General features: G+C 41.8%; 1 protein-coding gene across 1 annotated transcript in view; it reads left to right on the forward strand.

The window, feature by feature from the left end:
- Positions 1-508: 508 nt before the first annotated feature.
- CYP2J2 (cytochrome P450 family 2 subfamily J member 2) overlaps positions 509-18746 on the forward strand; it is a gene marked incomplete at both ends in the record, with an annotated part of 31090 nt that continues 12852 nt past the window's right edge. Inside the window, 5 exons of the mRNA XM_082832805.1 lie at positions 509-718; positions 10933-11095; positions 14108-14257; positions 14859-15019; positions 17594-17770. Coding sequence (XP_082688931.1) covers positions 509-718; positions 10933-11095; positions 14108-14257; positions 14859-15019; positions 17594-17770 — 861 coding nt within the window. The remainder of the gene's footprint in view (positions 719-10932; positions 11096-14107; positions 14258-14858; positions 15020-17593; positions 17771-18746) is intronic.

Below are 18746 nucleotides of genomic sequence, written 5' to 3' on the forward strand. Positions count from 1 at the left end.
CGGTTCCAGTCCTTTGGTGAGACGGTGATGATAGAAAAACACAGAGCTCAAGTGTCCGCGGCCCTCTCTGAGATGCGATGACATAAACCCAAGAGCCCCGATGGTCTCACAGAGAGACAGGCTCTCTAACTAGCTAATAAAAACGCTTGTAGCCAGGCCTTTTCCGAGACCCTTGCTGTTCTCCCAGGAATCCGGCCACAGGCATCTGGTGGGCGGCAGGCGGGCTGGGAGAAGGCAGAGGGGAGTAGAGGACCGGGTGGAGGCGGGGTGGGGACGCGGCAGGAGGCGCGGCCTGAGGAAGAGCCCAGACGGGTCATGCAGACCAGGCTTCGCGGGAGCCTAGCGGGCCAGGGTAGGGGCGCGGCGGAGTGAGGGTTGGAGGGGGGGGCGGGGCGGGGCGGGGCCGGGGGCAGGCGGGGAAGGAGGGCAGTGCTGGCAGCTTAGAGGCTGAGAGCCGCCGGGACCTTCGCTGGATCAGACCGCGGAAGAGCGAGCCGAGGTCGCCGCCATGCTCGCGGCGGTGGGCTCCCTGGCGGCTGCCTTCTGGACCGTTCTCCGTCCCCGCACTGTCCTGTTGGGGGCCGTCGCCTTTCTCTTCTTTGCTGATTTCCTCAAAAGGCGGCGCCCGAAGAACTACCCGCCGGGACCCCCGCGCCTGCCCTTCGTAGGCAACTTCTTCCATCTGGACTTTGAGAAGGGGCACCTGTCGCTTCAGAGGGTAGGAGTGGGCGAAGGTGCCAGGGCCGCGTCCTGACCCTGATCTGCAGGACAAGGGCCATTCCGGGTACCGAGGGCGGGAGGCTGGGGCGGGGGGTGTGGGCTCTGAGGCTAAAGCGGGCACCCGGGTAGCTTTGAGCCTCGCTCTCCTCACCAGCAACCAGCATGATTCCACTTCTAGGGATGAAATTTTGTTAACTGTTTACTATTTAAGTGTGCCAGACACGATATGTTCTTTAAGTCATTTAATTGTGTGTCTTGTTACATATTATTGGGACATTGTATTTATACTATAATCACTTTGTATTTTTAATATTATTTTCCTTGGGGGGGAAAAATCCGGTACTTTTCCTCTCAGAGGCTCCGTTTCCCATGTGTGAAATGGTGATACTTCTACCTAAATCCTCACCACTTTTCAAATGAATTGCTCCCATCCCCACAAGGACTGAGCCCCTCACATTCAGCCTCCTCGCCCTGCAATCCACTCTCACTAAAGTAATCATTTTAAAATGTCACTCCTCTGCTTAGGCTTTCTCAAGGCTTCTTGCTGCTTCCCAGCTTTCAGACTCCTTAGGGAGCCACTTGGAAATCTTGCTGTAGCCTCTTTCCACTTCTTTATAATCATCTTCCATCAGGGCTGCCTAACTGTGGCCACTCTGAATTCCTTAGAATTCCCTCCAACATCCAGCACTTTCTCAAGCATTTTCAGCTGCTTCCCTGCCTCTCAGCACAGGTACCTTGCTGTCAGACAACACTGTGATAGGTGGGCGTGAACATTAAATAAAACAGTGAATGGTCAATATTAATACAGCTTATTGTAGGTGCCCAACAAATAATAGTTCCCGTTTCCCTAGAAATGCCTGGAGCACTTTAAACACAAGCCTATAATACAAACTCAGATTCAGATGGAGAAGGTTTTTATCACTTTCTGGGAGAAACACACATTTGGTACAGGATTAGTCTACAGAGTTTTAAAATTAGGCTCCTAAACTGTACCCTTCTTTAATGAATGTGTTGTTTAATTTCCAATATTGGGAGATTTTCCTGTTTTCTTTCTGTTAGTGATTTCCAGTTGGAGTCCATTATGGTTAGAGGTCATATTTTGCATAATTTCAATTTTTAAAAAATGTTATGGTTGGTTTTATGACCCAAGATACAGCACCATGCATACTTGAAAAAAATGTGAATTCTGCCGTTGTTGGGTGGAGTGTTCTATATTGTATGTCAATTAGATATAATTAAATAACTGCGTTCTTTAGTTCTTCTGAACCCTTGTTGACTTCTTGTCTACTGATTCTATCAGTTACTAGGAGAGGGTTGTCGAAGTCTTCAACTATAATTACTTGTTTTTCTATGTCTCTAGTCAGTTCCGGTAGTTTTCATTTGTGTATTTTGCAGATCTTTTAGATGGTGTATGCACATTAAAATTGTTATGTCATCTTGGTGAATTGGCTCTTTATTATGTGATGTCCCTCTTTATCTCTGGTAATTTTCTTTGCCTGAATTTTACTTCATCTGATATGATATAGCCACACCAGTTCTCTTCTGATTAGTATTTGCATAATATATGCTTCTCTATTCTTTTACTTTTAATCTACTTATACCATTTTATTTGAAATGAATTTCTTGTAGATAACATATAGGTGGGTAATTTTTTTCATTCTGCCAATATCAGACATTTGATTGGTGAATTTAGATCATTTATATTTAATGTAATTATTGATTTGTTAAAACAAAAATCTGCCAATTTATTATTTGTTTCCTATTTTTCACTTTGTTTTTTACTCCTCTGTTTCTCCTTTCCTGTCTTCCTGTGGGTCACTTGAACATTTTTTGAGAATTCCATTTTAATTTATAGTGTTTTTGAGTATATCTCTTTGTATTGTTTTTAAGTGCTTGCTGTAAAGATTACATGCTGTGCATACATAACTTATTGCAATAAGTATCAACAGTTTACCACTTTAGGTGGAATACAGACACCTTAAAACTCTTTAGGTCCTTTTACTTTCCCCTACTTTATAATATATAATTTGTCTTAAATATTACCTCTACAGACATTGAGAACCGCCTCAGACAGTATTATAATTTTTCTTTTAACTGTCAAACATGATTTGTTAAATTCAAGAAGAGAAGATTAGTATACAGTATTTACCCATTTATTTACCCTTTCTGTTGCTCTTTCTTTCCTAACTGAAGAACTTTCTTTAGCTATTCTTTTAGAACTGGTCTGCTGGCAAAAAAATTCTCTTAGCTTTCCTTCATCTAAGAATGTTTTATTTCACCTTCTTTTCTGAAGTATATTATCACTGGATATAGAATTCTAGGTTGACAGTTTCTTTTATTAAACCCTTGAAAATGTTGTGCTACTTCTTTCTGGCCTTTCTAGTTCCTGCTGAGAAATCTGCTGTAATTTGAATTGTTGTTCCCCATGAGTAATGAGTTGTTTTCCTCTGCATGCTTTCAAGAAGTTGTCTTTGTTTTTATTGGTTTCAGAGATTTGATTGTATGTCTTGGTGTTGAATTCTTTGGATTTATTGGGTTCACTCACAACTTCTTGAATCTGTACATTTTTCTAGTACCAAATTTGAGAATTTTTCAGCCATTATTTCTTCAAATATTTTTTCAAGTCCATGTTTTTTTCCTTTCCTTCTGGTACTCTTTGGCACTGATTGCACAACTGACAGATCTTTTGGTATTCTAATATCAGTCCCTGAAGCTCAGTTGTTTTATCTTTTCTCAATCTATTTTCTCTGTGTTGTTCAGATTGGATACTTTCTATTGATGTCTTCAATTTCACTGATTATCCTGTCATTACCACTCTGCTACTGAGTTGCTCTATTGAGTTTTTTGTTTACATTATTGTATTTTTCAGTTCTAAAATTTCTTTGGTTCTTATGTATATTTTCTAGTTCTTTGTTAACATTTTCTATTTAAAATTTTTTTTGAGAGTATAATTGTTTATCGAAACATTTTCAATAGCTGTTTTAAAATCTTTATCCTATAATTCCAACATCTTTATCATCTCAGTATTAGTTTCAACTCATTCAATTTGAGATTTCTCTGGTTCTTGGTAACATGAGTAATTTTGGACTATATTCTGGACATTTGGTGTATTTTGTTATGTGACTCTGGACTCTATGTAAATCTTTTATTTTAGCAGATAGTCAATCTGTTGATATTCAGAATGTTCACTTTTGTGGATTGTGGTTCAAATGTCAATTTAGGTTATAAAGTCTTTGCCATACTATACTGGTCTACCCCACTTATGTGTTGTCCACTCCCATAGGACTCCAACCCACATTCTCATCAGTGCAGGCTGGAGAGAATGAGGATGGGGACAAAAGATTGGGGCCCCTCTGAGTAGGGTAGCCTCTTTCTTACTGGGAGTGGGGGGAAGTCAGTAATCTAACCATATCATCTCCATGGGATACAGGTGCCTCTTTATTTTTGTGGAATGGTAGAAATCAGAATTTTGCCCACTGACTACTTCAAGGAGTCTCTTTACTGCAGTTCAGGGGTGATAGTCACAATTCAGCTCATAGAGTCAGCAGGGAAGGGGCACCGCCTTATTGCAAAGGTAGGATGAAGGCAAGTTTCCATGCATCTTCTTCACTGCTGTAGCCCCTCATTAGGATGTGGGAGGGTCACATCTCTTATGGTATTTGTCTCCAGAAAAGGAAGGTAGAAAGGTTGAAATGTTCTGTCCTGGTGGACCACCCTTTATCTGGTCCTTTGACTACAGAGAACAGGGTTTTATTGGTGTTACTTTTTGTATGTGTCAGTATCATGATGATGAGGAGGAGTAAAATGAGATCCTTTTACTCACTCTTGTCTGGAATCAGAAACTTTGTCTGTGCCCTTGTTTTACCATTAAGATAGATATGACTAAAGAGGTTACATGATTTGCCTCATGTCATAAAACTGGCCAGGGATGAAACTGAGGCTAGGGTCTTATCTCTGGCCCAAAGATTTTTCACCAGAAGTGTTAAATTTTATTTTATATAGGTTTGCAATGAAATATTTTTGGCTGTAAAAAAAATGGAGTTAAATGGTATGATTTAGTTGTAATTAAATTTACATTCCAGCAATTTGGAAACATTAAGTACCTATCATTAACTACCTATCATTGCCTATTTATCTATCTTTACTTACCTATCATTACCTATCAGCTATAACATTAAACAAGGACTTGGACGCAGGACTATTTGACTCATATACCTATTCTCTGACTTATGCTACCTGACTTTTCAAGATGTAGTTAGAGGATAATTGACTTATCCAGGGGTTCATTTATCCAACAGACATTTATGAAGTGCTTATTATATGACAGGCACAGTACAAGACAGTGTATGATGAAATGTGTGTATAAACTTTTGGTAACCAAATGAGATATCATGAGGTGGGATCACTGTGCATGGGAAGCCCTGGGGATAACCTCTATAGAATGTTGAAATAAATTTGGCTGAACTGGAAAGAAATGTTAGGCAAATGGTTATATGGAGTAAAGTGGACAGGAGATTTTTAAATGGGAGGAAGTGACATGAGCTAAAACAAAGTGAGAGGGCCGTGAAGAAACTGGCCTATTTGTATGGCATGATAGGAACCATGAACCATTCTTGTTTTTCCCCTTTTTTTCTAAACTTCCTCTACCACAGCTATATGTGCATGTATTTAAATAAGAGAAAATCTTATTGGACTAAAGTGGGAGAATGGTAGATAAGGTGGATAAATGTATTATGAGGATATACATTAAGCTGCTTGTAATAAAAAGGCCCCAAAATACAGTGGTGTAAAAAAAGAGTGAAATTTATTTCTGTCTCAGAAGTGAGTTCAGATGTAGGCAGGAAGACCAGGGTAGGAAGGCGGCTTTGTAACACAAGGTCATCCAGAAACCCCAGTTCCTTCTATCATGTTGCTCTCGTCCTACAACATCTTCATGTATGAGTTCCAGTCCATGGAAAGGGGAAAGGAGCAGGTGGTGAGAAGCAACTTTCCTTTAAGGACATGACCCAGAAGATGCAGACATCACCACTACTTACGTCCCATTGGCCACACCTGGAGAAGCTGAGAAATGTGGTTTTGATTGGAAAGTCATGTGGCCAGCTAATATTTAGGGAGCTTCATCACTCAGAAGGAGAGAGAGAGAATATCTTCATGCTTTCAGTTAAGGATGAGACATACAGAGAGAGTTAGGAAGAGCCCAAATTTATGACCACCAGCTAGGCACTAAATCTCTGTGCTTCTTTTTCTGAAAACAAAGAATACATTGTAGGGTTATTATAAGAATCAAACAAGTTCATGAATATCAGTTTACTGCCAGGGTGCCTAGCACATAGTTGATGCTTCTTTCTATATCTACCACCCTCCTCCTTTCTTCAAAAATTTATAGTAACAAACTCAAGGAAAAGCCAGTTGAGGTTGCATACCTTGTCTGGCCTGATTGCTCCATGGGTTGCATTAATCCACTCTCTGGCCACTTCCCCTCCATTCCTTTGTCCAGATCTAACCAGAGTCCTTTTGCTAAAATATACTCCCAAATATATCAATAACAATAAATAATTTTATTATTTATTTTAGTATTATTGTTACTTATCACCACCATCCCAATGATGGGAATTAGTAATATCCCCCATTTTATAGATTTGGAAACTGGGACACAGAGAAGTTAAATAACTTGACCAAAAATCACATAGAAAGTGAAAGTAGAAGCTGGATATAAATGGATTTGTATGACTTCAAAAATCCAAGTTCTTAAGCACTCACTGCCCTTACCTCTCCTATTCAGTTTTCTAGTTGCAAACAAAACAAGATCCAAAATATTTCACTTGACACTTGTATGTCCTTGGTCTAGCTCACATTACCTTGCCAGGCTTGTTTCCCCTCTCTGTACACAAATGAGAAGGTATTTTTTTCCCAGAAACCTATCCTAGCCTTTGGTGCCCTTATGTGCTTCCTGCTTTCCCCCATTTAATAATTTATTGTACAGAATGGTAATAATAAGAACTGGTTACTTATCTGTATGCTCCATTAGATTGGGGGCATCTTAAGATTAAGGACCTGTACCTCCAGCACCCGGCCTTGACCAACCACAGGGTTAGTGCTCTCTAATGAACCTGTACTGCCGTCAGAAAACAGAGCTCACTTGTTCCTGAAAGCCCACATTTTCCTGTCTTTGCATTGGTGTATGCTATTCCCACAGCCTAAAATCTTTGCCTTCACAACACATATCCTTTTGCAGGTACCCACACCTTCATTTACAATCTGGCCCAAATATCAGCTCCTCTTAGAAGCTTTCTCCCGTACCTGGAGTGGAATTCTTCTCTTCTTTCAATAGCGTCATGCCCCTTGCTTCAGCATTATAACATGTATCATCTTCCACTGTGCGTTAGTTTTTTTCTGTAGTCAGCCTTCCCCGAGAGGCTTTGACACTTCAGGAAAACACCATAGCATATTGATCTCTGTATTGCCCTCACATATAACATAGCAATGTCAGAAGGTGCCTGACAACTGAATTTGATTTCCACAGGCTGTTCCCAGAAACCTAGCATAACCCGAAGAACTAGCAATGAGACCAGTATTCTTAGCAGGAGTTCAGAGACCCCAGGGGACTGGTGAACTGCATCTATGCATAAATGTATGCATGTGTACAGGGTTTTGCTTTACCAGATCCATGACATACTAGATTTTTGAAGGATTTTATGACTTAAAAAGTGTAAGAAGTGTTATGAAGCTTTATTCCTTATGTCCTTAGGTTTCTTTTTGGTGCTTTATTGGATAGAAACGCTTTGTAACTATAAAAGCAATACAAATGCATTGAGTGACACATTTTAAAATACAGTTTAGCAAGTGAGAGAGAATCTTAGCTCCTTGAGCACAGAGCTCAGTGCTGGTGAGTGTTCAGAGGAACAGACCCTCTCACCTACTGCTAGTGGGAATAAGAATTGATACACTCTTCCTTTTTTCCGTTTTATTTTTTCCTGTCTTTGTTCTGTTGGCTTTTGAGTTTAAGAACTTAAATTAAGTAGAATCTTCCTCAACTTTATATCTCATGGTTCAGTCTCTTGTCTCACTAACTCACCACTTCTAATTTTTTTTATTCTAAACATTTATTTTGCTCTACTTTATTATTTAAGTGCTTCATCTTACATTTGGAATACTTATCGTTCATATGAAATTTCCTGTAACCTATTACTTTTATTTGCCTTTTATAGCTACTGTGCTATTCCTTTTCTCTTGATCTTTCTATTTTCACTTCTGATTTTAAGCCTGTTATAGCCTCCTGAACCACCTTTTTTTTAATTGAAGCATAGTTGATTTACAATGCTATGTTAATTTCTACTGTACAGCAAAGTGATTCAGTTATACATATATACAGATTCTTTGTTATATTATTTTCCATTATGGTTTATCACAGGATATTGAATATTGTTCCCTGTGCTATACAGTAGGACCTTGTTGTCTATCCATCCTATTCATAATAGCTTGCATCTGCTAACCCCAAACTCCCATACCATCCCTCTCCCACACCCTGCCTTAGCAACATGTCTGTTCTCTATGTCCGTGAGTCTGTTTCTGTTTCGTAGATAAGTTCGTTGTGTCAATAGTGTCATATTTTAGATTCCACAAGTAATATCATATGGTGTTTGTCATTCTCTTTCTGACTTACTTCACTTAGTACGATAATCTCTAGTTCCATCCATGGTGCTACAAATGGCATTATTTCATTCTTTTTATGGCTGAGTAGCATTCCATCGTACATATGCACCACATCTTCTTTATCCATTCATCTGTCGGTGGACATTTAGGTTGTTTCCATGTCTTGGCAATTGTGAATAGAGCTGCTATGAACATAGGGGTACGTGCATCTTTCTGAATTATAGTTTCGTCCAGGTATATGCCCAGGAGTGCGATTGTTGGGTCATATGGCAACACTATTTTTAGTTTTTTTGAGGAACCTCCATACTGTTTTCCATAGTGGCTGTACCTTCTTACATCCCCATTAACCTCTTTTTTTTCCCTTACACTGTCTTTTTCTTAAGAACTTGTTTGTTTTTGTACATCGAAATGTATTCTCTACCTTACAAAGTCTTCTCAGATGACACTGGGACTTACATTTACCTCCAAGTAAAGCCATTGGCACAGTGACTGGCATGGTTACTTAAGAATTGGTAGATATCACCACTGTTGGTACCAGGGCTGCAGGAGGTCCTTTGATGTATCCATGTTTACGCAGTTGATCATGCCATAAAAACGTTTGATGTAGCTCTGTCGGACTAGAAATATACGTGGGCAGAGAGTTGGTAAGAGGTGAAACTGTAGAAGTTCATTTCAGTAAACACTACTGGAGCGCCAAGTCCCCTCCAAGAACAAGCTGAGATTCCAGGTTGCATACATTGTCAGTTAGGAGTCCTTTAGCTTAACCTGAGATTTTCAGCCATTCCAAAAGTATTTTTACTGTATATTCTGAAATAGTCAAGAAATCCTTTCTGTAAAACCTAAGAGGTTCATCCAGGCATTCAGCGTGATGAAATAAAAAGTCTTGATTTATATAGACCCATTCCTGCCATTTGTTAGAACAGGACGTGCACTTTTAGAGGCAGACCAGACTAAGATGGAATCTTGGCTCTGCTCTTTCTAGCAAGACAGACTTACTGTGCTAGTGATGAACAAACATGGATGGAAGACTGTAGACCAACAAGACAATGGAAGGATGGAGTTCAGGCTTGGTCTTTCATATGGGAGCAGGGTGGTGGAATGAGACTAAATCAATAGTATTTGCTCTGAAGGGGTGACACAGTCCAGGGAGCTTGAGGCAACATGGGCGAGCATAAGTGCATGGCAGCTGGGGAGGTGGGGCCACAGATACCTGGAGGAAATGAGCACTTCTGTTTGATACCACAGCCTTAGTAAGACACAGCCCTGCAGTCTGCAGGAATGGGCAGGTCTACTTAGATTCCTCTCTTGAGTAAGCATGTCAGGGAAGACTTTGATTTATGACCCTTGACTGCGATCCAAGCCGTATTTGCACATACCTGAACATTTGTGTACACTCCTGACACACCCACACACTCTTCCATTCTCTCTGTCTCACTCTTCCTCTCCCAGCTCCCTCACCCTCATTCTCACATTCATTCTGTCACAACCACTAAACTCTAAAGTCCAAGCACCATCTCGGGTTCATGGCTTTGTTCTTAAATCTTACATAATGCTTGGCAAATTTCACCAACACCCAATAGCTTTGTCACCTTGGCTAAGTTACTTCTGCTAGGACTCATTTTTCTTACTGAAAGACAAGGAAAATCATTACTACCATAGGGTAGTTGTGAGGTTAATGAAATAGAATGTGAAAGGTGCTTATCATGGTACCCAGTAGACGTGGTTGTCTGTGACCACCAGCTCCTGTCTCTCGCACATCATCCCTGTGCTCTTGTCCTGTCTGTCACATGAGCAAGTGCTTCCATATCCCTTTGCACACAGAGCCCATTCATTCCCCAGAGGCTCGAGTGGCTGTCTGCCAGGTACCAGGGAACAAAGTGCCTTTCACATCACTGCTCTCATTCTTCTTCACAGAACCCTTTGAGGGAAGAATAATTTTCTCCTTTTATAGCTGAGGCTCCAAACAAGTGAGGCGACTTTCCCTGGAGCTCACAGCTAGTCAACCATAGAGTTAAGATTTGCACATGGCTCCAGAACTAGTGTGCTCTTCTCCATACCTGGTCCCAGCCCTATAATGAATTTTCTGTCACCTAGAACATGTTGAGGAAGGGGACATTCTCTCCTGGTTAAACAGATATGACTTACTAAGAAGTCCACGTTCACTAAACATATCCCAGCCTTCTCTGGTGAGTCACATGTATGAATTCTCTCCCTTCACTAGATTTTAAGATGCTTGCAGCTAAAGACCTTGTTTATTTTGTTAAATCTTTAGGCCTTATTCTCAGGACTAAGGGTGGATACTCACTCAATTCGAGGAAGTTGAACATATGAGTGAATGTTTATAAGGAATGTCTATGTCCTGTAGTGGATTCAGCCCGAGTCTAGTGGAGAGGAGGAGAAATGGAAACAGGTAGAAACATCCCCATCAGACCTAAGTGCACACACAGGTGTGCACACAGGCACACCCTTCCCCCATCCAAGCTCCCACAGCTACACAAACCCTCTGGTCCTGGACACACAGACATGTGCATATTCTGTGACTATTTTACTGTCTTTCAGTTTGTGAAGAAATATGGGAACCTTTTTAGCCTGGAATTCGGTGACTTGCCTTCAGTTATTATAACTGGATTGCCCTTAATCAAAGAAGTCCTTGTCCACCAGGAGCAAAAGTTTGTGAACCGCCCTATAACCCCTATTCGAGAACGTGTTTTTAAGAAAAATGGTAAGTTTTTTGACTAATATAAGACGTGTGCGTTTGATATTCTTGTAGTCTGTGAAAGGTACCTTTGTGACTGTAATTCTCCAACACTCCCAGGGACCAGGCCCATCATAAAATTCCTGCCCCTAAAAGAAGCTGAGTGGGGCTTCCCTGGTGGCGTAGTGGTTGAGAGTCCGCCTGCCGATGCAGGGGACGCGGGTTCGTGCCCCAGTCCAGGAGGATCCCGCGTGCTGCGGAGCGTCTGGGCCCGTGGGCCGTGGCCGCTGGGCCTGCGCGTCCGGAGCCTGTGCTCCGCGACGGGAGAGGCCACGGCAGTGAGAGGCCCGCGTACCGCAAAAAAAAAAAAAAACAAAAGTATTTAAAAGAAGCTGAGTGGCCACATTTCCCTGTTACAGACAGCCCCTCAGGGAACCTGGCAGGGTTAGCCCTAATGTCAGGGATTTGAGAGAAGCTGCATCCCCTGCATGAACCCACTCTGGCAGCTCTAATTAGTAAGTATTCACATCATTCAGTGATGTGATGTGTTTTTTGAGAAAGTCAATGCGTTCTCGCTCTCTCTTTCTGCTGTCCCATTCAGGTCTCTTCCCTAGGAAAATGGACATGGATTTGCTTCCTCCTGCTGATTATGTAATCCCTTCTTGCCTCTAGTTCCTTATGCTCTATTATTAAGGCTGTACCCCACAAGGTATCTTAACCCTTCCATCTATATTAGAAGAGTTTGGCACGAACACTTAAAATGATCATTAAATAAACGAACACATTTAAAAATCTAAATGAAAAACTCAGATTTATTCTTCTACCAAAGCACCATATTTTTCAGGTGCTTCTCAATTCCTCTTTGAAATATTTCATCCATTAACTCTACATCCATTCACTCTATTATCAGCCATGTGAAGCCCAGTGCTAGGCACCAGTGCCAGAGCAGTGAGGAGAATGACAAAATCCTGTTCTTCTGTAACTTACATTCCATTCATGAAAACAATATCAATTACTCTAATAATTTCAGGCCTTAACTGTTATGAAGATGAGAGCAGGGTGCACTTCTTAGGTGTATCTAATCTAATTCAGAGACTCAGGAAAAGCTAATGTAAGTAAATGACAAGTGTGAAGAAGCAATCAGTCAGAGGGAATAGAGTATGAAAAGTCTCTGAGGTGGGAAGAACGACAGTGAACTGAGGAATTGAAAGGTGGCCAGTGTGGGAAGCACAGGGATTAAACGGAGATAATTAAATGGAGATGAAGGTGCTGAGTTTGGCCAGGAGTAGTTCATGCATCTCCTTGTTAAGGATGTTGCTTTTTATTCCTAATAATAATGAAAGCTCTTGAATGGTTTCAGTAGAGAAAGGAATCATCGTACTTACATGGTACATTTTAAAGACTTCTTTAGGCTGCAATGTCAAGAATGGAATAAAGGGAGCAAGAGACTGTTGCAGCATTTTAGGTTGGAGAAGGTGGTGGCTTGGACTAGGGAGATGGCAAGAAATGACAGTACAGTAGGTTAGGCCAGGAGAGTGGCCGTGAAGATATATGGATTTAAGATATTCAGGAGGCAAACCCAATAAGACATGATGACCTAGACAGAGAGAGAATGAGGTATTGAGGTAGACACCCAAATGGGTAGGTAAAGGAAAGGAGGAATATTTGGAGGAGGGCAAGGTGTTGGCTGGCCTGGGTGGGGAGTTGTATATGGAGCAATCATGAATTCAGTCGCAGAAATGCTGAGTTTGAAATGCCTTTAAATCAGCAGAGTCAAACAGACACTTGTATGTATGTCTGGAGCTGAAAGAAAGCTGAAAGAAAGAGCTAATGAGATTTTCCCAAAAATGGAGCATAGATAAGGGGAGAAGAGGCTTGCAGAACTTGAATGGAGAACTAGATCATTTTGAAATATAATAGAAGATGAATTAACAAAAAATATGGTAAGTTCTCTGCAGTCAGAGAATTAGGAGGAAAATTGGAGAGTGTCACGTCCTGGGAAAAGAGAGAAGAAAGAAGTGTCTCATGCTGCTGACACATCAAGATGACGTTGAAAAGGATCCTGAACTGGACAGCAGGGAAGGCCATGTCCTTGAGGTGGTAGAGGCCAAAGGCAGATATTAGAAGGAGTTGAAGAGTGCTCTGGAAGTGAAGAAATGAAAGAAGTGTGGCCTCACCTGTATTGTGAAATAAATGATCATCTATTGAACGCACCAAGATGTTTTTTTTCCCCTTTGCCTGTGTTGTTCTTTCTGCATAGATTTTTCACTCTTCCATGCTCTTGAATGATTCATTTATTTATTTATTTATTTTGTGGTACGCGGGCCTCTCACTGTTGCAGCTTCTCCCGTTGCAGAGCACAGGCTCCGGACGCGCAGGCTCAGCGGCCATGGCTCACGGGCCCAGCCGCTCCACGACATGTGGGATCTTCCCGGACCGGGGCACGAATCCGCGTCCCCTGCATCGGCAGTCGGACTCTCAACCACTGCGCCACTAGGGAAGCCCCTGATTCATTTATTTTTTAAGGTCCAGCTTAGACAGGACATCTCCTAAAGGTCTTGCCTCCTTATGAGTATGGATTTTGTCTAATCCCTAAGTACATTCTTAGTATGTTGCATAACATAAATACTTACAGTTACTTATGTGACAAGTAATCACAACATGGGCTTTGGAGTTAGGCAGAACTGAATTTGAATGCCTGTTCAGCTGCTTACTAACTCTGAGACCTTGCGGAGTTTCCTTTTATCCCTTGTGCTTCAGTTTCCTTATCAACAAAATTGTTGGGAGGGTTGGCAGTTATGGTAGGACCTACCTCAGAGAGGTTCTGTGAGTGCTAAATTACACAATGCATTAAAAATGTTTAAGGGTTCGGCATTAGAAGCAGTCAGTAAATGCTAGCCACTATATCTATTGCTTTGGGATTATTTCTCTGAATAGTTTTCAAGCGCCTTAATGCCCTTCTCCTTCCTTCCATCTGATGCATTACCCCCATGGCTCTTGTTGGCTTTCTTTTCATAATGTTGGCTTTCTTTTTCCCAGGCTTGATCATGTCCATAGGCCAGGTGTGGAAGGAACAAAGAAGGTTTGCCCTGACAACACTGAAGAGCTTTGGTTTAGGAAGGAAGAGCTTAGAGGAGCGCATTCAGGAAGAGACCCACTTCCTCATCCAGGCAATAGGAGAGGAGGACGGTGAGTGTATCATAGGACAGGTGCAGGGAACTGTGGCTCATGATTAATAAGAGTCTACGTGCCTGTCCTGCACCCAGCACTATGTAGGGCACTGAGGGGATAACAGTGAACAGCTAACCATGACCTGCCCTCATGGAGCTCAAGAATTAAGAATAAGATGGGTATTAAACTTATTATTGTTTTTTTGTTTTTGTTTTTTTTTTGCGATACGCGGGCCTCTCACTGTTGTGGCCTCTCCCATTGCGGAGCACAGGCTCCGGACGCGCAGGCTCAGCGGCCACGGCTCACGGGCCCAGCCATTCCGCGGCATGTGGGATCGTCCCGGACCGGGGCACGAACCCGCGTCCCCTGCATCAGCAGGCAGACTCTCAACCACTGCGCCACCAGGGAAGCCCTTATTATTGGTTTTAAATCCTGGTCATCAGTTTGACTTCCCAGGCATTGACTGAATGCTTGCTGTATGTTAGACCCTGTGTAGGTTGCTGGGGCCACAGTATCAGAGGTGGTTGTGTAGTCAGTATGTCATATGTCATGTAGAGTAGACTCTCAGGGAAAGAGAAGGAAACCAATCTGAAGGATCCATCGCTTCTTCTGCCTCTAGGACAGCCTTTCGACCCTCACTTCAAAATCAACAATGCAGTTTCCAATATTATTTGCTCCATCACATTTGGGGAGCGCTTTGACTACGAGGACACTCAGTTCCAGGAGCTGCTGAGGCTGCTGGATGAGGTCACATATCTCGAGACATCAATGTGGTGCCAGGTGAGGCAGTCCTCACTTCCTATCTTGGATAAGGATATTGGGCTGATGTCAGACACAGATGAGCTCTTCCTTTTTTTTTTTTAAGCTAACATATAACCTTTTAAAATTTACTTTAACACAAACATGTTTGTAGTCAATCTGTTGAATTTAGTATTTTACATCATGTTGTTAAATATTGACTATAGACAAAGAACGTTTCTAACATTTGTGTAAGGTAAAAAACTACATGAAGTGCGCACTTTTCTTCTCTTTAAAAAGCACAATATTGCCATCACCTTTGTGTCTCTCCTCTCCATGTCCCTCCCTAGCCCTCCGTGTCCATCCTCCCTCAGAAGTACTGTTCTTTGCCTGACTCTCCCTTGGCACATTGTTTTCAGATTCCTATGTTAGTTGCACTTTTAAAAAAATATCTGCTTACTTTTCTATTTTATGAATATGCCCATTTGTTATTCTGTTCCCTATTAATAAACACTTGGGGGGCCTCCAGTTTGGGGATCTGGAATGAACATTCTTGTCAATCCTTCATGTGGACACATCCACTCATTTCTCTTGCATTTACGCCTGTAAAAAATACTTAAAGTTTTCCCAGGTGGTTGCACTACTTACATGTCCATCCACACTTGATATTATCAGTCTTTTAACTTTGTAGGGTATAGATTTAGAGGGGTCAAACTCACCCCTTCCTTGGTGGGCCCTGCTCTCCACTTTTGTCCTGCCAGTGCTGTGAGTCTGTCAAAACCTCTACTCAGCTTCTTGGCCTCTCAGCCACACTTCTGGATTTGGAAGACACTTCTAGGGGAAAATCAGCCCCAAGGGTTTTATTTATTCTTAACAAGTGTCTTTAGCTGGAGACTTGTGGATCCACCACACCAATCCTGATAAAGTAGTTAGCATGATTCCTGGCACATTAAAGGGGCATAATGAATGTGAGCTATTATGATTTACTGTCAGTGTTATTTTTGAATAATGTTCCTTGTTCTCACTTCTAACCGTGGTAGCTGCCCATCCAGTTATTCCAGTTTCTTCCCTCCTGTTAAGACAGAACCTAGGAAGTCATGGGAGTTCAGTGGGTACCCGGCTGACTGTTCCCAGGAAACAGAAATCCTGGGAGGGTAGGATGGGGCAGTAGGGCAGGGGTAAGAAGCATTTCTTAGAGACCCAAAGTAGACCAGGCACTTTGATGGACAACTCTTCATACTTTATCTCAAATAAGTTTTTACAGCAGACCTTTAAAGATGAAATGGATCATCCTGACGTGTGCAAGCAGATATGGGAATATGTAAGCACATCCCATAGTAGTCTACTGGCTCTGTGTCAAGTGCAGTATAGATCTCATGTCATTTAGTCATGAAAATAACCATCAGGCCCCACTGACAGCTAAAGTAGCCACAAATCACATCATTACTACTATTATTATTATTATTATTACCGAAGTATTATAGCTAGAAAGAAACAGAGCTAATTGTCAAACCCATGCCTGTTTCACTTAAAATCTAGGCAACTTTCTATTACCTTACGCTATCTATTTTCTACTATGTATTATTAGAGAAAATATATTCAAAGACCACTTTATTTCAATAAAAAATATCTTAGCCACATGGAGATTACATCATAGTGGGGGCAGACAAATAAATACACGTACATATTTAACATAGATACATACATACATACATAGGTATGTAGATATATAGATAAATACATAGATTATACATAGATACATACATAGATAGACATTTTGCACACACACACACAGACACATACACACCCAAATATATATACATACACATACTAATGATAATTGTCACAGAAAAAAATAAAACAAAATAAAGGAATGGAAAGAGAGTACCAGAAGTGCTACTAACTGTAAGATTATCAGGTAAGACAGGTCCAAGTAGGTGACATTTGAGCAGCACATTAATGAATTAAAGGAACTGGGGTTATACAGATTTCAGAGGAAAACCATTCTAGATGGAAGGAACAGCAAATGCAGTGTCCTAAACAAGAATATTTTTTATGTTTTCACAGAGGCCAATGGGGCTGGACTTGAAAGAGTAAAAGAGAGTAAGATGGCAGGGAGTGATAGCAGAGGAGGTGGCAAGAGGGTGAGGGGCCAGCTCATGTAGAGCTCCAGGCTAGGAGAATGGTGTAGAATTTTGTCTAAATGTCATGGAAAGTCATTGGAAGAGCCAAAAAGTGAAATAATCAATTAAACAGCTAAATGGTCCCTCTGGCAGCTCAGTGGAAAATAGACTGGGAATGGGGTTAAGGATAGAATCAGGAAACCTGTTGGAGGCTTTACAGCATCCAGGTAAGTAATGTTGGTGGTTTGTACAAGGAAGACAAAGCACATGGAGTGGTGAGAAGTGGTCCGAGACTGGTTATATTTTGGATGGAGAGCTGAAATGCTTTGCCCGACGGGAAAGAAGAGGGTTGAGAGAGAGAAGAGTCAGGGGTGACTCCAAGCGTTAAATTTAAGTAAATAAAAGAGATGGAAAGAGAATGTGGTTTCATTGTCTTCAAAAGTAGAAAACTGGCACTCCCTTGTCTCCATGACTGTTTTGTTTTCTCCATCAGCTCTACAATGTCTTTCCAAGGATAATGAATTTCCTTCCTGGACCCCACCAAATGCTCTTCAGGAACTGGGAGAAACTGAAAATGTTTGTTGCCCATGTGATTGAAAACCACAAGAGAGGTTGGAATCCTGCTGAAGCAAGAGACTTCATTGATGCTTACCTCAAGGAAATAGAAAAGGTGAGGAAACCAGAGCTGTTACCTGAGTTTTACTCTTAGAGAGCAAATGAGGGGATTCTGGTTTCTTATTGCTGCTGTACCAAATCACCACAAACATGGGGCTTAAAACAACACACATGGGGCTTCCCTGGCGGCGCAGTGGTTGAGAGTCCGCCTGCCGATGCAGGGGACGCGGGTTCGTGCCCCGGTCCGGGAGGATCCCACATGCCGCGGAGCGGCTGGGCCCGTGAGCCACGGCCGCTGGGCCTGCGCATCCGGAGCCTGTGCTCCGCAATAGGAGAGGCCACAGCAGTGAGAGGCTCGTGTATCGCAAAAAAAAAAAAAAAAAAACAAACAAACACACATTTGTTCCCTTACAGTTCTAGAGGTCAGAAGGCTAAAACCAGTTTCACTGGGCTGAAGTCAAGTTGCGGGAGGGACTGGCTCCTACTTGAGGCTTTAGGACAGAATCCACTGATTGACTTTTCCAGCATCTAGAGGCTGCCTGTACTCCCTGCCGCAGGGCCCCTTCCTCCGACTTCAAAGCCATCAATGTAGCATCTTTTCTGCCACCATCCTCACATCTTCTCTTTATGACTTTCTTGCCTCCCTCTTATAAAGACTCTTGTGATTATATTGGGCCCACTGGGATAATCCAGGATAATCTTCCCATATCAGTATCGTTAATTCACTATATCTACAAAGTCCCTTCTGCCGTGTAACATTCATGGGTTCTAGAGATTAAGACATGGACATCTTTGTGGGTCATTATTCAGCCTACCACAGGGGAGGAAAATAGAGGCAATACTTCATAGAGTGTAGGAATAACATTAACTCAGAATTGATTTATGAGTTAATTGATGAGACAATTAGAAATAAAGATAGAGGTTTAACAGTATTTGGGTTAAGGGCTTTGGAAAGCCCAAATACTGCCTTCTCATGATCTCGTCTCTGTCCTCGGCATATATCTGAGGGAGACACACACAAAAGGAAGAAT

The sequence above is a fragment of the Leucopleurus acutus genome, assembly GCF_964270905.1.
Source record: "Leucopleurus acutus genome assembly, chromosome: 2".
Classification (NCBI taxonomy): domain Eukaryota; kingdom Metazoa; phylum Chordata; class Mammalia; order Artiodactyla; family Delphinidae; genus Leucopleurus; species Leucopleurus acutus.